At 35.8% G+C, this 25,894-nt stretch overlaps 1 protein-coding gene across 1 annotated transcript in view; it reads left to right on the top strand.

The window, feature by feature from the left end:
* Positions 1 to 1,049: 1,049 nt before the first annotated feature.
* Positions 1,050 to 25,894, top strand: part of LOC136033233 (ERI1 exoribonuclease 3-like) — a 33,226-nt gene continuing 8,381 nt past the window's right edge. The window contains exons 1-2 of the mRNA XM_065713948.1: positions 1,050 to 1,176; positions 25,000 to 25,134. Coding sequence (XP_065570020.1) covers positions 1,072 to 1,176; positions 25,000 to 25,134 — 240 coding nt within the window. The 5' untranslated portion in view covers positions 1,050 to 1,071. The remainder of the gene's footprint in view (positions 1,177 to 24,999; positions 25,135 to 25,894) is intronic.

Here is a 25,894-nt window from a genome sequence, read left to right on the forward strand (position 1 = left end):
ATCCTCGGCAATGTTATCCGTAGGCTCCATTTCACACCTCCTTAGTTCATATTTCAATGCTTTCTCCACTTTCTTTATATTCTTTTTGTTTTTATATGATCTATCACTTAGATACTTCTTGTACAAACCCCTTCTCCTCTCTGTTAAACATTAAGCTTTTTCACTAATATTCCTAGCTGCGGTCTTAACGTTATTCCCTAAGACACCGTCAGCAACTTCACAAACTTTTTTCTAAAGTTATTCCAACCATCTTTCACGTTGTCAAATTTTAAACTCTCAAGTTTTGTATTCAACTGTTCCTAGAAAGTTTCCCTTAAATTCTCAACCTGGCGTCATTCCGAAATTTCAGCTTTAAATTAACCCTAGACACTACTAAATGGTGGTGTTTATTGTTAACATAAATAACAGCACTCTTATATACCCTAGCATCTTGTATTGATCCTGCAAGTCTTCTGTTTACTCTAACATAATCAATAAGGTTGGCTGTCTTACCATCACGTGAATAACATGTCAACTTATAGGCCATTTTATGACCAAACATCGTATTGGTTATAGCTAGTTTGTTATATCTACGAAATTCCAGAAGTCTGTAGCCATTACTGTTTTCTTTTCCTACGCCAAATTTACGTAGGCGAGGATACCATCTATCCCTATTTCTACCGACCTGGGCGCTAAAATCTCCTAGTAAAAACACCATATTTCTACTTGGGACCCTGTCTATTTGCTCCTGTAACTGTAAGTCAAATTCATCTGTATCTAATACTACTAGTATATCTGTCAGTCCGTTCAACAGGGACATATACGACTGTAACTGACACCAGACTGATGCCTACTATAACTTGGCAACACTGACGAATATGTGGTATTGCCTCAAAAACTTCCACTTTTGAAACAACCGAAAGAAGCAACTGTAAAAAATTATGATTTTCAGGTACATATAGACCTAAGATGGGTCCAGAAAGGGGGTAAAAATGTTTTGAATTTTATGTTTTTGGTATTTTAAGAACCTGAAAAGTTAGTAGGGATAAATGTGTCTGTTTCTTTTTTAGCTTGCAAGTTGACGATATAAAAATGAGCCGTGCCATGGCAAATAAAATTCAAAAGCAAATTTTCAAATATTTTATAGTTTTGGATTTCGAAGCAACGTGTATGAAAGACAGAAAGATCGAGCCTCAGGTAATAAATTTTGAAGTCATAGACTTTTAAACTTTGCTGCTTTTATTGAATTTTTTTTGTGTTATAAATGATTTTTCTCTTTGATCATGCTTATATCCCCAAGGTTGAAGTACCAAGGACAGTGAAAGTATTTTTTATCATTATTTTATTAATTTTATCATAATTTTATTAATATTTTATAATAATTTTATTAATATTTTACAACATGCAAATATTGACCGTGAGTTGTATGTATGCGATGATTTTCCACTATTTTGATAAAATGTTAGCTCATTTTTAAGAAAAGAGTCACTTACGGAGAATTCAGGGCATATATACAACTTAGAGTGTATATTTGCATATTATGGAAGATTTAGAGTTCACTTCTATCGCAAAGGAATGTTATATTTGGATTCAGAGAGAAATTCTGTTTCTAAAGATATCCCTATTTCTTAGCTACGGTATCTCGTTATTGGTGGACGATGTTTACCCCCCCCCCCCCGAATGACGTTTATCCCCCTCCAGAAATTACTCTCCCCGGGAAAATACCCTCCCGGAAAATGCCCTCTCCATAAAACACACACTGCCAAAAGTATCCCCCCCTCGCGGAAAATACCCCTGGAAGATATCCCGCCTTGGAAAGTACCCCCCCCCCCCAACAGAAATGCTCCCCGGAAAATACCCCCGGAAAAAAATGTGAAAAACACTCCAACGGAAAATACCCCCAGAAGATACCCACCGTGAAAAATATGGATTTCGAAATTTGAGAATTCTATTTAAGTTCTGTTTTTTTTTTCCACTGGGAGAAAGAATTTTGGTACTTGTGTATTATACGTCACTCACCCAAGTTTACACTGTGTAAAACTCGAGAACAAATCAGTTTCTTCGTTACTTTCTTTCACTTAGCGCGAGACAAAGACAAGATAAAGACAAGAGAAAGAATAGATGGGAAAGTTAGGAAACAATTCTTACTTTATAATATAAAGAATCAGGAAACAATTCTTACTTCGTCTTACTTGAAGTCAGGAAACAATTCTTACTTCATAATATGAAGAATAACTGTACCTAATACATTTTGCATGCACACCCACTATACTTCACCCCCCTCCCCAATGTGCAAACATATAGCCTAAATTTGTAGCTAAAGTAACGAAGAGACTAACGAAGAAATCGGTTTGTTCTCGAGTTTTATGCATCGACAAACTTGAGTAAGTGGCATATAATGCACAAGTACCGGAAATTTTCATTGAGAGAGAGCTGGGTTTCCCGGTATTATTTAAAAACGATCAGAAATTAAACATAAGAAAAACAAATTATTTCAACTGAAAGTTAGCAGCAACATAAAAACTTAAAACGAACCGAAATCATTACGTATGTCATTACTCTTTACGCTAGAATTTTGACCTTTTGTCCTAATTCTTTAAGAACGATTCCTGAAACACAATGGCCGTTTAATTAGAACAATAAGCTTAGTTTCAAAATTCTATAAAACAAAACTTTAACCTACAGAGCCAAATCTTGAGGAGGAGGCAATCCCTTTCTTATACATAATAATCATGTTGCGAGAGCAACACTTTGGTTTTGTCGTGTTTTTTTTTCCTAGCACCCCGATTTCAGCTTATCCCTAGAAAGTGATAAGGATCTAACCTCTGTGGTTTTTTCGGAAAGTGTGGACCTTAGGTCGGATTGATGAATATGACTTTGGATTTTGGAAAGCTTCGTAGAACTCTTGCCTGGGGCCAAAAATCTATTGTTTCTACCCATTTCTGTTCGTGATTTCAGCTGAGTTTATCATTCGGTTTTTTGCACTTGGGATTGCGATAGACAAATGGTATCAGATTGTGCCTCTTAAACTCTAAAAGTTCCCTCATTGCTAACGAAATTAGAGTTTATCCTTTGCTCCTTTCTAAGTGATGATGTTAGAAACTTGGCCTATGGCAAAAAAGTCAACTTTTGAACTAAGACAGATAGATTTTTTTTTGACGGCAGTCAATAGCTATTGATGAGCTGATCAAAGTACATGTCATCCATTTTTTGTTAGAAAAATTTCTTCATGAGATATACCAGTTTGAAAGTTTAAAGGGGCTGACAACTTCAGTAGTAAGATACAATCTGAAACCAAAAATAGGCCGATACCAATTGTGAGACATATAGGGGAGTTTTAAGTAACACTCGGCTATTAGCTCATAATCATGCTCGGCAATGAGGGGTTCGCAACTTTTGCTAGTTGGTGTACCTATTATTTGTTCCCGGTGTATTTGATGGTAAGACCAATTTGGTTCCAGTGGTAAGACATGTAAGGACTTGTAAGTAATATTCGACTGTTAGGCTACAATAATCTTCAGCAATGATGGGTTTGCAACTTTTATTAGTTGCAATGAGGGATTTGCAACTTTTGCGAGTTGGTATAATAATAATAATAATTTATTTATAACCCACAAAGTACATTAAACTGTGGAGTAAACACACAAAAAAAGAAAAAAACAAGACGAAAAACATAACAACATAAATAATATAGATAACATAGCAGCATAACAACATACAACATAAGTAAATTACCTCCATTCAAAAAATGGCCAAAGAGGGTCAAAAACACCAATCATTTGCCGAGTTTTAAGACATATATCTTTAGATAAATGTTTCAGTCGCGAGGGCGCATCAACGATGTCAAATTTAGCGACGACTGTATGATTCCGATACCACTGAGGCAGACGCAGCAAATACTTGCAATACCTAAAATATCCTGAGCGTATTTTCTTTGTATCCTTCTTGCGAAGGAGGAAAGCAAAACCAGAAAGATGAAAAACAGCAGGGGCACAAAAACTAGAATAAAGACGGCATAGTCCATTTCGGTTATACCGACCACGATTTGGTGAAATTTTCGCGTATCCAACCCGCATACTTTTCAGCACGCTGGACGTAATAGCGGAGCAAGTAGACGAAAGTGACGTGGAAAAAGAGAGACCCAACCATTTAATACTTGCTGAACATGGTATAGTATTTATTTTAAGATCCTTGCAGATTAACAACTTCAGCGTTTAATCGAAGTGAGGAAACAAAAACAAAGTGTTCCTCTCGCAACATTTTACTCGGCGAAGCCGAACAAAGGTTGCCGCAGCACCTCACGTTGCCCATACAACGTAGATCTATTTTCAGTTTGTTCTAAGTTTTGATGTTGCTCCGTACTTTCAGTTGAAAAAATTTGTTTTTTTTTTCAATTCAATTTCTGATCTTTTTAAATAATACCGGGAAATCCGAATCTCTCTCTATGAAAAATTCAGGTACTTGTGGATTATACGCCGCTCACTCAGGTTTACAATGTCTAAAACTCAAGAACAAATCGGTTTCTTCGTTAGTTTCTTCGTTATTTTAGAAACAAATTGGGTTGTATATTCGCACATTAGAGGTGGGGGGAGGGGTAAAGTAAAGGAAAATATTTTAGGCATAATTATTCTGCATATTATGATGTAAGAATTGTTTTCTGACTTCACACTGTCCAAATTCTCCCCTCCCCCCTCTTATGTGCAATATATAGCGTAAATTATATATTCCCCGTCCATTTTGTCACTTGTCTTTTTGTCTTGTCTCACGCTAAGCTGCAAGACACTAACGAAGAAACCGGTTTGTTTTCGAGTTTTACACAGCGTAAATTTATGTGAGTGGCGCCTAGCGCACAAGTACCAATATTCCTTCCCCCTGAGGAAAAAAAAACTCAAATACAATTCTTAAATTTCAAAAGCCTTATTTTCCATGGGGTTGATGTATCCTTAAAGGTACAGATTTGCTCAGTATTCACAAATTCTTCAAAGACAGGTCGTAGCTCCTCTTCTGTGACACCTTTATTGCAGACAATAAAAAGTCTGGAATAGAGAGGGTTGCCAAAATTGTCTTACTTGAGTTGTCCAATCCCTTTTGACTCGTAAAAAGAGTACTAGAGCTCTTAATTTGCTCTTAATCAAAGCTCTTAATCAAATGAGCCTTATTTCTATTAAAAGTGCCTTGGCCAGAAAAAAACTTTAGATAATACGTTTTATCTATATCGCTCTTGACTTGACAGCACAACAGCGCTGCCTATAATAGCCAAGAAACACCAATAGGCTATTGCTCTGCTAAGTGGCTAGCAACTATAAATAATATGTGGCCTGAGTATTTAGTGAGCATTAAAACCGAATATTCAGCTATACGCTTTATCTAGTAATTATTCCTACTAAGCCTGGAGATCATGTGCCGAGGCAGGACTAACTCCGAAAATCATCTTAAATCTATTTTGGATTAGGGAAAAATAACTCTCAATGAATATTTAAGGTAAATATCTATAATAAATATCTAAGGTAGACCAACAAGCATAATACCTGACCAATAGCAAAATAAAAACTGAATTTGAACTATAAAACCAAGACCAAGACAGGCCTCATCTTTAGTCAGATCAGGCGGGAGATCAATGAAGTAAAGTCGATTTTGGTTCAAAGAGTCAAAAAATATATCCGAAATCATGATTCCGTGAGACAACAGAGGAACTTGGAAAACAAAGCGGGTCATATAGAAAGAGTGAAATTTAACTAAACATCAAATTAACTATAACAAAATAAAAGATGGGATGATCAGACATTCAATAATTATTCTGAAGCAGAGTTGGAAGGCGAAAGAATTTAAAATAAATCAAAAGAATCCTTTTTTCTGACTCACATATGAGAGTCTGAGACACCCGGCAGGTTGAAGTGCCACATTTATTTACGGTGATTCTTATCAGTTTTAGGCTTATCAACATTATTCATTTTATTTTTCATTTTCAATAATTTCTTTTGTCACAACCTTGGTAGGTTAAATAATCTAACTCTGGCTTGTTTTAACTTTTTGCTCGTTACTTTTAGTGCAATTACGTTACCATTTCTAATCTAATACAAACAATCTGCTATATCTAGAAGGGCCAAAAAGCAGAATAAAGATTTTTTCTTGTCACAAGACTACATTTTAGGTCGACAATATGAAATTTGGCATACTGCATTAACTTTCTTTCCACAGTTTATTTGTATATATTCCTTAATTGATATATTTTTTCAAAATTTTCCTTCATTAAAAAAATAATTTTATTCTCAAAACTATTAAAAGAAAATAATTTTATTCTCAAAACGTTAATAAAAATACAGTTTAAAAAAAAATCCACAACTTCCACGTAAAATCACCTATTTGTAATCACAAAAATCCACGTAAAATTACTTATTTGAGAGAGAACCTATATAATAAACTTTAAATCAGACGCCAACAAAATGCCAGCTGATTACAGGGAATTTTTGGTGCAATATCATGGGCATAATATAAATTAAAAGCAAAAAAGGCTACTGAGAGCGTAACGACACCCAAAAAACTTTTTATAAACTTTAGTAAGTTCTATTTATTAAATTTTGGATTGTAAATTTGGATTAAGTTGAAATCAAATTAGAGTTTTGCAAGAATTGAAATAAGAAGGTTCCAAATTTTGGATACCAATTAGTTTTAATTAACTTATTTTATTATTTATTATTTTAAAAAATTTACAATTCATTTTTATTAATAATGGGCATGATATTGATATATGAAAAATCAGTTTGTTAATAATTTATCTATTCAAATTAATCAATAATTTTAAATATTCTTTTTTGTCATTTTATAATATATGTTATTTCTATGTACTTTATCTATTATTTTTATAGTTTTATTTCTATTACTGAAGTATTTTTAATATTTTATCCATAACTAGCTGGGACCCGCCGGCTTCACCGCCGGGCCCCAGCATGGCAATCGGCAGGTTTTTATATATGGATTCTCATTGTCCCTTATGTTCTAACCGCAGATACTGCTGGGTCCCGGCGGCTTCGCCACCGGGCCCAAGCATGGCACGCGGGAGGATTCTATATATGGATTCTCATTGTCCCTTGTGTTCTAACCACAGACAGTTTTGGGTCCCGGCGGCTTTGCCACCGGTCCCTGCGGGCCCCAGCATGACACGCGGCAGGCTTCTATATTTAAATTAAACAGAAAAGCAAGTTTTTTGAAATGAAAGTAAGGAGCGACATTAACACTTAAAACGAAAAGATACTACTCCGTATTTGAAAGGGGCTTTTCCTCCTCAAAGCCCCGCTCTTTGCGCTAAAGTTTGACTCTTTCACATTTTAAGACAGTAAATAACTTTAGCGTAAAGAGCGGGGCGTTGAGGAGGAAAAGCCCCTTTCAAATACGGAGTAATTTCTGTTCGTTTTAAGTTTTAATGTCACTCCTTACTTTCATTTAAAAAAACTTGTTTTTTTTTGTTTAATTTCTGGACGTTGAATTAATGCATGGTTTGAAATCGGCTCTCCGCACATAAATAATTAAAACGAAAATTGCATATTAATTTTCTGGGACTAAATGGCTTTTTCATAGTTTTAATCGGAAGATTTTGAGAAAAAAGGAGAGAGGGAGGAGGCCTAGTTGCTCTCCAATTTTTTGATTACTTAAAAAGGCAACTATAACTTATAATTTTTTACGAACGTGTTCATATGTAAAAAATATACGTAACTTACGAATTAATTTACGTACTGAACTTCTATATTCGTATGTTTTTATTGCGTATATGAGGGGGCTCACCCCTCGTCGATACCTCACTCTTTACATTAAAGCTTAAATTTGTCCCAATTCCTTAAGAATGACCCCTGAATCATAAAGGCCGTAGAATAAATAGTTAAAATTACTAAAAATACTTAAGCGTAAAGAGCGAGGTATTACGAGGAGGTAAACCCATCATACGCGTAATAATTTCTGTTTGTTTTAAGTTTTAATGCTGCTTCTCACTTTCAGTAGAAAAAACTTTTCATATTTATCTTTTCATTTTTTTTAAATAATGCTAGAAAATCCTGCCCCCCCTCCATTGAAAGTCTCTTCCCTCATGAGAAGTTCCTCCATGGAAAGATTCTGCCCGGTAACCCTCCCCCTCAAATATCCCCCCAAACCAAAAAATCCCCCTCAAAACGTCTGTACACTTCTCAGTAACCATTACTATATTTAAACACAAGTCAAAGTTTGTAACTTGCAGCCCCTCCCACGGGGACTGCGGGGGAGTAAGTCGTCCTCAAAGACATAGTTATTGGGTTTTTCGACTATGGTGAATAAAATGGCTATCTCAGAATTTTTATCCGGTGACTTTAGGGAAAAAATTAGCGTGGGAGGGGGCCTAGGTGCCCTCCAATTTTTTGGTCCCTTAAAAAGGGCACTAGAACTCAATTTCCATTAGAATGAGCCCTTTCGCGACATTCTAGGACCATTGATTCGATAGGATCACCCCTGGGAAAAAAAAAAAAAAAATAAACAAGCATCCCTGATTTGTCTTCTGGCAAAAAATGCGAAATTCCACATTTTTGTAGATAGGGGCTTGAAACTACTACAATAGGGTTCTCTGATACGCTGAATCTGTTGATGTGATTTTCGTTAAGATCGTATGACTTTTAGGGGTGTTTCCCCCTATTTTCTAAAATGAGGCAAATTTTCTCAGGCGCGTAACTTTTGATGGGTAAGACTAATCTTGATGAAATTTATATGTTTAAAATCAGCATTAAAATGCCATTTTTTTATGTAACTATTGGTATCAAAATTCCGTTTTTTAGAGTTTCGGTTACTATTGAGCCTGGTCGCTCCTTACTACAGTTCGTTACCACGAACTGTTTAACAGTATCCACAATTCGAATCGGCCATTTTGGATATCCTTTGAATTTTGCAAACGCTAGTCCTCTAATTTCGAATCCTCCAAGCATATCGGATGTTTAGAAAAATGTTACCTTTTTATTGCCTTTCTTACTTATAGACGTGCCAGCCTTCGTCTGTTTCTCATTAAAATTATCCAGAAAAAGTATCCAAAAAAGATTTAATTTTTTCGTCACTGAGTAATTAGATCTAGTACTTTTATAAAACGTATCAGTTAACTCTATTGCGTAACACTTAAATCACTATTCAAAATATAATCCTTTTTCAACACTGGTCTTAACTGGACGAAGTCTGAATGAATACTGAAATGAATACTGTTTAAATCCAAAATTTTAAAAAAACGTCGAATATGCCGAAATAAAAGAATTATGTACTTTAAGAGAAATGTTCTTTTTTTAATACAATTTAAACAAAATGTTGCCTAGCAAAAAAATATTGGGTATTATGGCAAAACAAAAGAACCATCTACTTTAAGGGGCCTTTTTTTCTTTTTTTTATGCAATTTGAAGAGCATGTAGTGTAACTAAGATGATATTGGGCTTTAAACTGAAATTAAAGATCTATCTTTTTTAAGGGGCATGTTTTTTAATATAATTAAACAAAAAAAACAAGTTTTTTTTAAATGAAAGTAAGGAGCGACATTAAAACTTAAAATGAACAAAAATTACTCCGTATATGAAAGGGGCTTTTCCTCCTCAATGCCCCGCTCTTTACGCAAAAGTTTGACTCTTTCTCTTAACTCTACATTTTAAAACAGTAAAAAACTTTAGCGTAAAGAGCGGGGCGTTGAGGAGGAAAAGCCCCTTTCATATAAGGAGTAATTTTTGTTCGTTTTAAGTTTTGATGTCGCTCCTTACTTTCATTTAAAAAAACTTGTTTTTTTTGTTTAATTTCTGGACGTTTTTTAATTAATGCCTTTTTGTTTTATCTTGGCTCTCCACGCATAAATAATTAAAACGAAACTTGCATATTAATTTTTTTGGGGGGGGGCTAAATGGCTTTTTCATAGTTTTAATCGGAAGATTTTGAAAAAAAAGAGCGAGAGAGGAGGCCTAGTTGCCCTCCAATGTTTTGATTACTTAAAAAGGCAACTATAACTTTTAATTTTTTACGAACGTTTTCATAAGTAAAAAATATACGTAACTTACGAACTAACTTACGTAGCGAACTTCTATATTCGTATGTTTTATTGCGTATATTAGGGGGCTCACCCCTCGTCGATACCTCGCTCTTTACACTAAAGCTGAAATTTTGTCCCAATTCCTTAAGAATGACCCCTGAATCACAAAGGCCGTAGAATAAATAGTTGAAATTATTAAAAATGCTTTAGCGTAAAGAGCGAGGTATTACGAGGAGGTAACCCCCTCATATGCGTAATAATTTCTGCTCCTTTTAAGTTTTAATGCTGCTCCTCACTTTCAGTAGAAAAAACTTTTCATATTTATTTTTTCATTGTTTTTTTTTAAATAATGCTAGAAAATCCAAATCCTGCGCCCCCTCCATTCAAAGTCTCTTCCCCAAAAAACGTTCCTCCATTGAAAGATCCTCCCACGTAACCCCCCCTTAAACTCTCCCCCCAAACCAAAATGGTCCCCCTGAAAACGTCTGCACACTTCCCAATAACAATTACTATAAGTAAACACAGGTCAAAGTTTGTAACTTACAGCCCCTCCCGCGGCGACTGCGGTGGAGTAAGTCGTCCCCAAAGACATAGTTATTAGGTTATTCGACTATGGTGAAAAAATGGCTATTACAGAATTTCGATCCGGTGACTTTGGGGAAAAATGAGCGTGGGAGGGGGCCTAGGTACCCTCTAATTTTTGGGCACTTAAAAAGGGAACTAGAACTTTTAATTTCCGTTAGAATGAGCCCTTTTGCGACATTCTAGGACCACTGAGTCGATACGATCACCGCTGGGGAAAAAACAACAAAAAACAAAAAAACAAATAAACACGCATCCGTGATCTGCCTTGTGGCAAAAAATGCAAAATTCCACATTTTTGTAGATAGGAGCTCGAAACTTCTACAGTAGGGTTCTCTGATACGCTGAATCTGATGGTGTGTTTTTCGTTAAGATTCCATGACTTTTAGGGGGTGTTTCCCCCTATTTTCTAAAATGAGGCAAATCTTCTATGGCTCGTAACTTTTGACAGGTAAGACTAATGTTGATGAAACTTATATATTTAAAATCAGCATTAAAATGCGATTCTTTTGATGTAACTATTGGCATAAAAATTCCATTTTTTAGAGTTTTGGTTACTATTGAGCCGGGTCGCTCCTTACTACAGTTCGTTACCACGAACTGTTTGATTTAAAGAACATGTAGTCTAACTAAAACATGGGGCATTATACCCAAATATAAAACGTATTTATTTCTTACTTTCTCTATCACTGATCAATTTTGCATTTGGAGGAATTTCCCACGGGAGGGGGTTATTGGGTGGAATTTTCCGCGGGAGTTATTTTCTGGGGAGGGGTATTTTCCACTGGGGTGTGTTTTGCAGAGTAAACACCAGCTCCCAATGTAAATATGAAGCCCTCAAATGATGCAGCTTAGTTATATGATAAAATTTAAAGCAAATTAGAATATTAATATTTTATTTTGTGTGGACTACGTGCATCTTTCTCTGATTGAATAAAAAAAACTAGTTTTTTTTTAACTGAAAGTAAGGAGCGATATTAAAACTTGAAACGAACAGAAATTACTCCGTATGTGAAATGGGTGTTCCCCTCCGCAATCTCTCGCTCTTTACGCTAAAGTTTTTAATTGTTTTAAAAAGTATAATTGTGGCAAAGAGTCAAACCTTAGCGTAAAGAGCGAGGGATTGCTGATGGGACAACCCATTTCACATACGGAGTAATTTCTGTTCGTTTCAAGTTTTAATATCGCTCCTTACTTTCAGTCAAAAAAACTAGTTTTTTTTATTTAATTTCTGAACGTTTTTGAATTAATGCATGTTTGATTTTGGCTCTCCGCACATAAATTATTAAAAATGAAATTTGCATATTAATTCTTTTTTTGGCTAAATGGCTTTCTCTTAGTTTTGATCAGACGATTTTGAGAAATAAGGGGTGGGGAAGGAGGCGTAGTTGCACTCCAATTTTTGGTTACTTAAAAAGGCAACTAGAATTTTTAATTTTTAACGAACGATTTTATTAGTAAAAAAATATACGTAACTTAAGAATTAATTTACGTAACAAACTTTTATATTCTTATATTTTTATTATGTATATGAGGGGTTTTTTCCCCTCGTTAATACCTCGTTCTTTACTCTAAATCTTAAGTTTTGTCCCAATTCTTTAAGAATGACCCCTGAATCAGAAAGGCCGTAGAATAAATAGTTGAAATTACTTAAAAAATTTTTAGCATAAAGAGTGAAGTATTTATCTCCTCCTAAATACCTCGCTCTTTATGCTAAAGTATTTTTAGAACCCCTCATATGCGTAATAATCTCTGTTCTTTTTAAGTTTTGATGCTTCTCGTTACTTTCAATTGAAAAAACTTTTTCATGTTTATATTTTCATTGTTTGTTTTTTTATAGTAATGCTAGAAAGTCCTGCGCCCTTTTGATTGAATTTTTCTTCCCCCATGAAATATTCCTCCAAGAAAAGATCCTCCCATATAACCCCCTCCCCTGAATCCCACACCCAAACCAAAAAAATCCCCCTGATAACGTCGGTACACTTCCCAGTAACCATTACTGTATGTAAACATTGGCCAAAGTTTGTAACTTGCAGCCCCTCTCCCAGGGACTGCGGGGGGTACGTCATCCCCAAAGACATAGTTATTATGGTTTTAGACTATGCGGAACAAAATGGCTATCTCAAAATTTTGATCCGTTGACTTTAGTAAAAAAATGAGCGTGGGAGGGGGCCTAGATGCCCTCCAATTTTTTTGGTCACTTAAAAAGGGCACTAGAACTTTTCATTTCCGTTAGAATGAGCCCTCTTGCGACATTCTAGGACCACTTGGTCGATACGATGACCCCTGGGAAAAAAAAACAAAACAAAAAAACAAATAAACACGCACCCGTGATTTGTCTTCTGGCAAAAAATACGAAATTCCACATTTTTGTAGATTGGACCTTGAAATTTTTTCTTTAGGGTTCTCTGATACGCTGAATCCGATGGTGCGATTTTCGTTAAGATCCTATGACTTTTAGGGGGTGTTACTCCCTATTTTCTAAAATAAGGCAAATTTTCTCAGGCTCGTAACTTCTGATGACAAAGACTAAATTTGATGAAACTTATATATTTAAAATCAGCATAAAAATCTGATTCTTTTGATATATCTTTTATCATTGAAATTCCGTTTTTTAGAGTTTCGTTTACTATTGAGCCGGGTCGCTCCTTACTACAGTTCGTTACCACTAACTGTTTGATGATGACGTAAATTGGTTTGGTTTTCTAGATAGATAGATAGATAGATAATTTTATTCACCCACTCGATACAAAACCACAAATGGCACGAATGGAGTATAAAGAAGAAGAAAAAAAAAAAAAAAAAAAACAAAAACAAAAAACAAAAAAACACTTAACTGCAAAAACAAAAACAAACGTTACGATACACCGCCAATAAATAAAAACATTATTACAAAAACTCACTAAGGACGAATTGCAATTGCCAGACTACTAGGCCCAAGCGACCCCAAAAATTCAGAACGACGTTTCGTCACAGCAGCAATCGGATCTGTGATACCGAACCTTGCAGACATCTTGGAATTTTTAACCCACGGTGGGGTATTTAAAAGAAATTTTGCATATTTGTAAAAAAGTGATCGAAGGTTTCTTTTATCGCTAACACTAAATATATGCCAAAACGGTGATAAAGCCAGAAAGTGTGGGATCACCAGTGCATTATATAGCCTAGCTCGAATTTGTCGATTATATTTCGCTTTAGTTGAAGATAGCGCCCCGTAAGCCTTACGTGCCTCCTCTGCGAAATTACTTATTTGGCGAGCACGTGTAGATGCCATGTTATGACCTATAGGCATTCCTAAGTACATTATGGAGTCAGACAGTGGAACCTCTTGAGCACCAAATTTGACAGCAAGATCTATACAATCTGCATTTCTCCTATTGAAAGCAACAATCTCGCTTTTACTTGCATTAAAAGATAGGCCTATCTCTCTATAAGCATCATCTAGAATCTGAAAATTTTCTTCAATACGAGACAAACATCTACTTAAATTAAAAATATCATCTGCGTAATTAAGTAATGTTACATCCAAACCTCGGAAAATGCAGCTCATTTGCACTAACTTTTGGGCCTCGAGAACACTATTATTATACAACCGGGGTGACGAAATTGCACCCTGCCTAATGCCCTTTCTAACCGGAATAGCATTTGGTAATACAATCGGCCCGTTAGGAGACGGGACTTTAACTTGGACTCGAAGCTTCTTATACATATCCCGAAAAGGCAAAATAACCGATCGGTCCACACCACGTTTATGAGCAGACACTAATAACTGGGGATGTATCCCAGAATCAAAAGCACGTCTAACATCGTGACTCGCTAGAATAAGGGATTCATTCAGTTCATCAGCTTCTATTAATATATTAGCAAGAATATAATGGACGTGCTCGCGACCAACACCTTTTTTAAATCCGAACTGATTATCGGGGGTAGAACATTGAAAAGCAATATGATCTATAACTAGCAATTCCATAAGCTTACATAAAACCGGCGAAACAGTTATAGGGCGGTAAGATACGCATTCAGACGGATTTTTCCCTTTTTTCAAAATAGGTGTAATTACTCCAGTACCAAAAACGTCGGGAACGAGACCAGAATTAAAGATAATTTGGAATAGAAGCTCTAAATGACTCAGGAGACCAGCAGTACCATGTACAAGATGCAACCCACACAACTTGTCGACACCTTTCGATTGTTTCTTTTTTAATTTTGAAATTGCACGAATCAGATTAGGAACAGTTACTATGTAGCCAACACCAGAACTAGGCAATTCCATGAACTTATCAAGTTCGACTTCATATTTATCTTCAAGATCTTGTTCGGGTGGAGAGAACTCAGAAGTAAAGTGGGACACCCAATCTTGCTCAGAGATCACAGGTTCGACACTATTCTGATCACCATTACGTTTAAGAAATCTCCACACAGCATTTGGATCATTACTTATCAATTGACTATGTTGATCGATCACTTCACATTTATGCTTAGACAAAATCTTAGCAAATCTGCGTTTGCTGAACAGCCGAACTTCATTTACAACACCTGATTTCGGACGACCACACTCGTTCCAGAGCCTAAGCCAAAATTTTGCACGACCACATGCTTCACTTAGAGCAGGGTTTTCGGACCACTTTGGAATTTCCGTTCCCACTCGGACTTTACGAATGGGGACCGCAGCGGCCTCGGCAGATAACAGTGCGTGAGATATTTCACTACAGTAGATGTTTAGTAGCAGCTGTTTCTCTTCATCTTGAATACATACACTCTGCTGTAGTAATTGGAACGGCACTTTAATCTTTGTGAGAATCTCATCCAATACGTAATGATAAGTAGCCAGGTCAATTTTACTCCAATTAGTTTTGATTTTCCACTTCTTTTCATTAGTTGGGGGGTTAGGAGAGGCAGGAATTACTCGAAAAGTGTTTATAATTGGAAAGTGATCAGACGCGCTTACGCTCAGATCTACGTGCGAATTGCCGCAAGCTGGAGATTGGATGGAACTTAACATGAAGTCGAGAGATGAAGTCGAGCCTGAGTTATGGATATAAGTAAAACACAGATCATTGTTAGCAAGACGAAGACCGTCACAGGAAGATAGGAGGATCTGTGCTCGAGCGTTAGACTCATCAGTCAAGTCACAGTTCACGTCACCAGCGACTATACATTCAAGGCCCTGGCTAGAACAGCTGCCCACCGAACTCGATAGCTTACTGCAGGCTTCACTAAATTTTTTTTCTGATTTACTGTCTCTGTAGTCTGTTGGCATGTACACAGAGTGGATAACAGTTTTGTGCACCTTAACAGCAACAAAAAAGTCTGAAGATTTATACAGAATGGGATTTAACCTGCTGCTAACAAGAATGGCGATTCCACCGGACGGCCTTCCCCTGCCCGATGACTTTGCAGGAGTAGCAAATACTTTGACGCCATCGTTTAGCTCAAGCAGACTAACGGCTTGATTCGAGAGGAAGTGTTCCTGCACACAGAGTACATCGTTATAACATAACAATCCTTCTAACAGTGGCATTTTATCAACCACTCCACCATTTAAGTTCCATGAAACATCCCGTATAGAATCACCGATCATTGTTTAGAAATTAGCTTCTGAGCTACTGGACATTGGAAGCTGTAGCACGGGTGTCGAGAAGAACCACACAGAGCGCATTTGGGGGCATTTTGGCATGGATTGTCCCGAGAGCTGGAATGATCTCCACCGCACTTTGAACATTTCGGGGGATCTACACAAGATTTTGCTGCATGTCCGTAGGACTGACAGTTGTAGCACTGCATCGGTAAGAATTTAAATTCTGTAATGGGTAGTCGCTCGTAACCAAAAATGGGCGGAGAGTTCATTGCGTTAAAGAGATGAGCTTTGCTTTCAAACTGTAATTTGAATGACCGAGTACTACCAATTTGTACGGCCTTAACACAGTTCGGTACAACTGAGCGCAGTTCGTCATCTGAAGTTTCAGTGGGAACGTGGCGGATTATTCCGAAGAAAGCGGGAGTTTTTACTTTAACACTTATAGTTGAGTCACTTTTACCCACTGCCTCAGCCAGGGACTCGGCAGCATTCTTGTTGTTCAAGACTACTCTCCATTCAGATTTCCTAGGTTTCAGCTCCACAATGTTCGAACTAGTATCACCACATACTCTGTCCAAATAGGATTTCCGAGCGCTAGGGTTCGAAAGATCTTTCGGGGGATTCTTCAAAACAACCGCATATGACAGTTTCGACATGATCGTGTTGGTTTCTGCCGCAGGCATAGCAGAGACAGAAGGAGAGGGATTAGAATCCACGTAACTATCGAACTTAGCACACAATTCGTTTACTTTCCGGGTTAGGGTAGCCGTCACTTCTCCCGGGATTATCGGAACTTCATCAGGTTCGAAAATCACAAACCGCGGCAACGAGATATTTTTATCTTCACAAACCCGAAATACTTTTAATATGTCCAGGATATCATCGGTGTTCTTCGATCGCGCAGTAACACGTGTGGTAATTCCTGCTAGGGGCCACAATAACTCCTTCGCCATTGCAATTGCTTCCTCTGAGAAAAACTCGACTGCTTTTTTCGCTATATCCTCCGAGCGATTACCAGCTTTTATCGCACGGAAAGCATAATTCAGTAACGCATTCCAAACCAATTTCTCATTACTCCCCATCGCAACAGCCACGTCACAATCCGTAATGCAAAATCAAAGTCCGAGGGGAGGAGCCAGTTCAATAAACTACGACGTAATACAAAGCTATTTAAGCTAATAAGCGAGGGAAGCGTAGTTTCTTGCTACCTGATCCCCGCAGTTTAAGGGAGTCACACTCCCGGCAGGTACAACGGCCCTTGCGACAAGAAACTCCCCTCTTCTGCTCGCCTATTAGTAAAATTTAATAATATGAACGCACTCTAGAATCCGCTATTAAGAATTATTATAGATGACGCTGTTTTGCTTCCAAGCAAAGAGCATAAATTAGTAACAATATTATAAGGCAACTCCAGTTAAATAAATCTATTCTTCAACACAAATTATATGAGAAGAATTGAAAACTATGCTTCCTTACTGTTCCTGGGATCACAGATTCCAAATCGAGCACAACCTTGGTTAAAGAATCAAACTATTTCCATATAAATTTAACATATTCAAACTTAGTAATTTATTTGCTTCCACTGTTTAGAAAGTTTAGTTTTAAGGTTTTCGAATTGCTTTAATACATTGTCAAAATATTTAGAAATATTTGTGCAATCGCCAGTTTTTTACATTTTAAGCAATCTAATAATAATTTCTTTTTGACGTTAATTGACACTTTGACAAATTTTCTTTGAGCAGCAAGCATTCTAAACTTCAACAATTTCTACCAAACTTCAAACTTTGGTTTTCTGTTTTAAGGTTTTCGAATTACTTTAATCCATTGTCAAAATATATTGAAATATTTGTGCAAATCACCAGCTTTTTACTTTTTAAGCAATTTAATAAAATTTAAAAAGAGCCTCAATTTTTGGAACTCGCGTAACGGTAATGTAACAGACGAACACTACATTTTTTTATATATAGATTATTCATAATTATTCATATTTTATTCATAATTCCTCTGTTGTCTCGGAATTTCTAATCTAATACAAACAAGCTGCTATATCTAGAAGGGCCAAGCAGCAGAATAAAGATTTCTTCTTGTCACAAGACCACATGTTAGGTTGACAACATGAAATTTGGCATACTGCATTAACTTTCGTTCCACATTGTTTATTTGTATATATTCCTTAATTGATATAATATTTCAAAATTTTCCTTCACTAAAAACAATTTTATTCTCAAAACGTTTAAAAAAAACAGTTTTAAAAATATCCCCAACTTTAATACACTGGGGAACGCAGTGTTGAATAATTAGTTCTGCAGTATAAAAAATGACTAATTATGAAAATATGATAATCAAGAGTAGAATTCGTTTGGTAGTTCCCGACCACATTTCCTATGGATAACCTGCCATTCCTTTTCTCCAGAGCCCAAATCCAATCCAGAATGTGCGATGCCTGTTTATTTGGCCCCAAAACTTATCAAGCAGCTCCAATTCCTTCTTCACTGACCCAAATTCCATGGAGCGAGTCCAATCCCTTTATCGCTAGAGATTCGTGGCACTAATGTCGCTATACTAGGGCCTTAAAGGGAGGTTTTCTATGTAACCCCAATTTTGTGCGGAAAACTCATATATGACCTACTACGATATTTCTTCGACTTGTAAATAAGTTTTAATTGTCAAGGCTGTTTCTTTTTTTCAAACAAGTTCGAAGCGAAGTTTCAGTCACTTTGTTTGGGTGCCCTCAGCACTTAGAACAGTGTATCTTTGTCAGGAGCTTGAATCGGTTCAGAAGCGAACGGTATCGATCATCTTGGGCCGCCGTGACATCCCCTACGAAAAGGCTCTGGAACTGCTAGGACTCCATAACCGGTACGAAACTCTGATAATGAGTTTTGGAAAGTTCTTGCTTTCTAAATATCAGCACCGTGACATCTACCTGATCAACCTCTACTATCAAGAACGAGAAAGCAAGACAAGTTAGTTCCAGTTAAAGCCAGAACAAACCGATATGGTTGTTCTTTCGTCCAGATTTTCGTCGATATGTACAATAAGAGTTAATGTTTGTAGTTTGATTTATATTTACAAGTGTAGTTTGATTTTGAATGTGTTGTAAAGAAATGCAAATCAGCGATAGCTGTTTTTGCTATTACACCTGTCTGCTGCTACTACTACTACTACTACTACTACTACTACTACTACTACTACTACTACTACTACTACTACTACTGCTACTACTACTACTACTACTACTAATACTACTACTACTACTACTTTGTTTGGTTTCCGTTATATTTTACTGATGACGCATACCGCCTAAAAATATCTAATTAAATTTAGATTTACCACGAGAATCTATGCGTATAACCACAAAAGCCAACTGGAAGGAGACGATCTTCACTTCATGTTGATAAGAAGGGGAAAGTTAAAATCTTCTTTAGGGAAAGTTAAAATCTAAAAACTTCTTTAGGCTGTCGAAATAATGTTTCAAGATTGTGCTGTCAAAACAAGACTGAAAAACATAATAGTTAAACTTCTTTCTGCTGTCAAATATTTGTTTTCGAGTCTTGCTATGGCAAAGAGGCGAAGAAATTGATATCATTACTTTTTTTGGCTGTCATAAAATTTGGGTTTGCTTTTTTTTTTGCAAAGCGGGGTGATTTTTACAACATTGTTGTTTTTGGGGAATTTGTATTATAGAATGTAAATTCATGAGAAGTGCAAAGATATTATTATTTTACAAATTGGAGGTAAAATTCTTGTTTTGCTACTTTTTGCTATCTTGGAAAGGTGTTGTGTTAGGAGAATGAAACTTTCAGTAATGGATCCAGGGCCAAAAAATACTCCGGGAGGGTATTGCCATGCTTCCATCAAGCCCTCTTCTGGTTTCTAAGTCTTAGAAATGTGCCTACTTGTCAAATCTATACCTATTGTAATTTTGACAAAACAACATTTTACCTTAATTTTCAGCTATTAGTTTCCTTTTCTCTTGTTTTAGTTCTGAAAATGCAATTCCTAATATTTGAATAAAATTTAAGCCATATCAATGTTTTTTTTTTCTAAATTTAGGAAAAGTATCTGCAAATCTTTGAAACCTCATAATTGGGATTGAGCAAAGTTATGAAGCTGAAAATAATTCTGTTGTACTTCGTTTAAGCAGAGAATCTGTTTTGCAAGGTTTCACTTTCATTTGATCCCGTGACATTGGGGAAAACTGTGCGTAGGAGGGGACCTAGGTGCCCTCCAATTTTTTGGTCACTTAAAAAACACTATAACTTTGATTTCCGCTAGAAAGAACCCTCTCTCGACATTCTAGGACCACTGGGTCGATGCGATCACCTCTGGAAAAAAACAGCAAACAAACAAATAAACACGCATCTGTCATCTCTCTTCTGGCAAACAATACAAAATTCTACATTTTTGTAGATAGGAGCTTGAAACTTCTACAGTAGGGTTCTCTGACACGCTGAATCTGATGATGTGATTTTTTTTAGGGTTCATTGACTTTTAGGGGGTGTTTCCCCCTATTTTCTAAAATAAGGCAAATTTTTTCAGGCTCATAACTTTTGATGGGTAAAACTAAACTTGATGAAATTTATATATTTAAAATCAGCATTAAAATGCGATTGTTTTGATGTAACTCTTTGTATCAAAATTCCATTTTTTAGAGTTTCGGTTACTATTGAGCCGGATCGCTCCTTACTACAGTTCGTTACCACGAACTTTTGATACAATGCTGACTTCTGACTCTTTTAGCTTTGCAAAATGTTTGTTTTAGCCAGCTCCAAAAAAAGAATCGATATAAATGTGTTTAGAATTATGACTGAAATTAGTCTAATTTCACAGAACGCCAGTGCTACTTGTGGGACATTTATCTCTACATCAGCATGATGTACGAAATTTCTGCTGAGGACAGAATAAAGTGAATTTAAACAAAATGTGTAAATTGTTCTCACAATTTATAAATTTTGTGTGCACGTATAAGCGGTACCAACCCATTTTCTTTTTCTGTTGTAATCGGTTTTGTCTTGCTGGACTAGGAGACCGAGCTTTGCTTGTTAAGGGAATTATAGACATAAAAACGATATTCAGTGTAACCCCCTCCTGAAATGTATTCCCCCATATCCTGATTTACACAAGAAGAACTTTTGTGTAGTTTTATATAATTTTTTTTTTTAAACCAAGATACAAAGGGAAAGGTAATTTCAAAACCCTATGAGTTTGAAAACTCTTCAGACTCTGAAGTCTAAAACTCTGAAAGTTTGAAAACTTTCAAACTAATTAAAATTAAAATGGAATAGTTGTGGGCACTAAGTCATGGCTAATAGTAGGAAAAGTCAGGACGGATAGTCCGATTGAGTGAGAGGCAAATCTGGCATACGCCCATATTAGGATTGTATAAAAATGATGTTTGTTCATTTGTTAATATATGTGTCTATCTTTTATCCGTCGATGCGTCATTCCTAAGGCAGTAGAACTAAGGAGAATAGTCATAGAGCTAAGATAGTCATAGAATCTATAGTTTTCCAACTGTTTGGTTCAATGGCACGTGTAAACGACAGGTAAAGTAACGACAGTAAAGTAACGTAATGACGGTAAAGTAACGACGGGTAAACGGCTGGAGTATAGTTTTCCCTTATTGGACCAATACTTACGTTATACTTACCAATACAATACGTTACGTTGGACCAATACGTTATTTTTTAGAAAGGCATACCTGCATATGTAACTTATTCTTACAATTTAGAAATTTTGTGTGCACGTATAAGCGGTACCAACCCATTTTCTTTTTCTGTTGTAATTGGTTTTGTCTTGCTGGACTAGGAGACCGAGCTTTGCTTGTTAAAGGAATTATAAACATAAAAAGGATATTCAGTGTAACCCCCTCCTGAAATGTATTCCCCCATATCCTGATTTGCACAAGAAGAACTTTTGTGTAGTTTTATATAATTTTTTTTTTTTTTTTAAACCAAGATACAAAGGGAAAGGTAATTTCAAAACACTATGAGTTTGAAAACTCTTCAGACTCTGAAGTCTAAAACTCTGAAAGTTTGAAAACTTTCAAACTAATTAAAATTAAAATGGAATAGTTGTGGGCATTAAGTCATGGCTAATAGTAGGAAAAGTCAGGACGGATAGTCCGATTGAGTGAGAGGCAAATCTGGCATACGCCCATATTAGGATTGTATAAAAATGATGTTTGTTCATTTGTTAATATATGTGTCTATCTTTTATCCGTCGATGCGTCATTCCTAAGGCAGTAGAACTAAGGAGAATAGTCATAGAGCTAAGATAGTCATAGAATCTATAGTTTTCCAACTGTTTGGTTCAATGGCACGTGTAAACGACAGCTAAAGTAACGACAGTAAAGTAACGTAATGACGGTAAAGTAACGACGGGTAAACGGCGGGAGTATAGTTTTCCCTTATTGGACCAATACTTACGTTATACTTACCAATACAATACGTTACGTTGGACCAATACGTTATTTTTTAGAAAGGCATACCTGCATATGTAACTTATTCTTACAATTTAGAAATTTTGTGTGCAAGTATAAGCGGTACCAACCCATTTTCTTTTTCTGTTGTAATCGGTTTTGTCTTGCTGGACTAGGAGACCGAGCTTTGCTTGTTAAAGGAATTATAAACATAAAAACGATATTCAGTGTAACCCCCTCCTGAAATGTATTCCCCCATATCCTGATTTACACAAGAAGAACTTTTGTGTAGTTTTATATAATTTTTTTTTTAAACCAAGATACAAAGGGAAAGGTAATTTCAAAACCCTATGAGTTTGAAAACTCTTCAGACTCTGAAGTCTAAAACTCTGAAAGTTTGAAAACTTTCAAACTAATTAAAATTAAAATGGAATAGTTGTGGGCATTAAGTCATGGCTAATAGTAGGAAAAGTCAGGACGAATAGTCCGATTGAGTGAGAGGCAAATCTGGCATACGCCCATATTAGGATTGTATAAAAATGATGTTTGTTCATTTGTTAATATATGTGTCTATCTTTTATCCGTCGATGCGTCATTCCTAAGGCAGTAGAACTAAGGAGAATAGTCATAGAGCTAAGATAGTCATAGAATCTATAGTTTTCCAACTGTTTGGTTCAATGGCACGTGTAAACGACAGGTAAAGTAACGACAGTAAAGTAACGTAATGACGGTAAAGTAACGACGGGTAAACGGCGGGAGTATAGTTTTCCCTTATTGGACCAATACTTACGTTATACTTACCAATACAATACGTTACGTTGGACCAATACGTTATTTTTTAGAAAGGCATACCTGCATATGTAACTTATTCTTACAATTTAGAAATTTTGTGTGCACGTATAAGCGGTACCAACCCATTTTCTTTTTCTATTGTTATCAATTTTATCATGCTGGAATAGGAGACCGAGCTTTGCTTGTTAAAGGAATTATAAACATAAAAAACGGTATTCAGTGTAACCCCATTCTGAAATGTATACCCCCCTATACCCTGATTTAAACAAGAAAAACTCTTGTGCAGTTTTTATAAAATTCTTTTTTTTAACAAAGATACAAAGAAAAAGGTAGTTTTCAAACTATAGGAGTCAGTTTTGCCTTCCAATTGGCATCTATTAACTAGTTTTAGTTAATTTAAGGTTTCTGCCGCAAGGATGCCAAGATTTGTTCAGAATTTGTGGATATTCTTTGTCAAACAATGCCCAACACATAAATTAATAATTCTAACTTTACTTTCGAATATTTTCAAATTCGAGATACTATCGCTATTTAAATGTAGGGAATATTTCACAATATAATATTACAGAATCTGCGGTAATCCTTTGATTTATCCTGTATCTTTACTTACACTGCGCTTTTGCGCTGCCCATGGTTTTTGTTTTGGATTTACGTGGCCCACTGATTCCAATGCTATATATTCATATAAATTGGCACACACAAATAAATCAATTTAATAAAAAATCATAAACAATATTTCAATAAATCATGTATATTAAAAGTTTGGTACAACAAATTAAATCTTACAGAATCAAATTCCATTTGATGGAAAGCTAGGAGCGACCTGGCTCAATAGTAACCGAAACTCTTTTTTTTATTATCTTAAAAAATAGAGTTGTGAGAAACAGTCAAACTTTAGCGTAAAGAACGAGGTGTTGAGAAGGGGACAACCCCTTTCATATACGTAATAATTCCTGTTCGTTTTAAGTTTTAATGTCGCTCCTTATTTGACGTAAAAAAAAACTTTTTTTTATTTAATATAATGAAAGAGAAGGCTTAAATTATTAGAACATGTCTACAGGATGCCTCCTTAGGACAGTTTAAATCAAATCCCTAGGCTGGATTATGATCAGGGGCAGAGGGGTTTAACCAATTAGAAATTGATTTTAGTCCATTACCTAACTGAACATCGTGCATTCAGGTGAAACTTGTCAGTTTTCACAATTGTCCTGTTTAATATTTTCCCAAGAAATTGCCATAAACAATATATATTTTTTGACGTTTATTAACAAGCAATGAAAACACCTTAATTATACATAATCTCCCTTTCTTTTGGTTGTGTTGCTATGCTCTTGTAACAATACATTGTCGCCAAATTGGAGCTTGTATGACAGATTTTGAATCAATTTGACAGCAGGAAGTGGATGACAAAGGTCAATGACATATTTCCATAACAATAAAAATCGTACATCTGCAATAATTATTAAATTTAAAAGGTACTCTTGACGAAACAGAAAAAACCGTTCGCAATGCATAAAGTTCGTTTGTGTAAGTCCTGTAAGTAAAAACGTCGTGTTTCCTACCTGAAATAACATTGCTAATTTGCTTCAAAATATTCTAGTAGAAGTTCAATTGATATATGTTCTTCCATTATAGGAAATAATTGAGTTTCCAATGTTGAAGATTGATACAAAGTCTCTCCAAATCACATCTGAGTTTCATCGCTATGTTAAGCCAGTTCATCATTACATTCTCACACCGTTCTGTTCCGAGTTAACTGGCATCACACAGGTAAGGTTAGTTATTTGGTGACATTAAGCTCGAGAGAAAGATTGAAGATGTAGAAGCATTTAAAAATTAAGTTTTGGACCTCTCGCGGTCGTTACTTGGACGTTTTATTTTGTGTATTTTATAAGTTTGACTCGTCCTTCCACTCACAAAAAAAGAATAAATGGTACTATTCTTAATAGTCACTATAAAATTTCGACACAAGAAACTGGTCAAGTAACTTTTTTATACTGTCGATCGTTTGGATGGCAAAGATCAGATGGCATAGCAACCGGTTAGTTTGCTTTGACTAATGATAGAATATAGTGTCTCACCATGGACGTTCAAGTTAAGAATTGGGATTTGCCAGGGACCGAAGAACAGGCAATTATATTTCTCCAGGATAAGGAGTTGTTGCCAAAAAAAAATAAAAAATAAAAATGTGTCAATGGACACACCATGTCTTTGTACTCCTATGAGAAGCTACATTATTGGAAGCGTAATACTAGGCTAAATATTTGCACATTAGGGGGGATGGGGGGTAAAGCATAGCATATATTAGATGCAATAATGGTTAGTTTACGCATCTAATATTTGCCATGCTCTACCCCCCCCCCCCTAATGTGCAAATATATAGCCAAAATTTGTTTCTAAACTATTATATATTCATCATATTGTGTTTCATTTCATTAGCATTAATCGAACTTCACTTCCCGAGTGTCAATTACATAACCGATAAATAGAGAATAAATTACTAGAATTTGTTCAGGAAGATAAAATCTAA

Source organism: Artemia franciscana, chromosome 11 (assembly GCF_032884065.1).
Source record: "Artemia franciscana chromosome 11, ASM3288406v1, whole genome shotgun sequence".
NCBI classification, from domain to species: Eukaryota; Metazoa; Arthropoda; class Branchiopoda; order Anostraca; family Artemiidae; genus Artemia; species Artemia franciscana.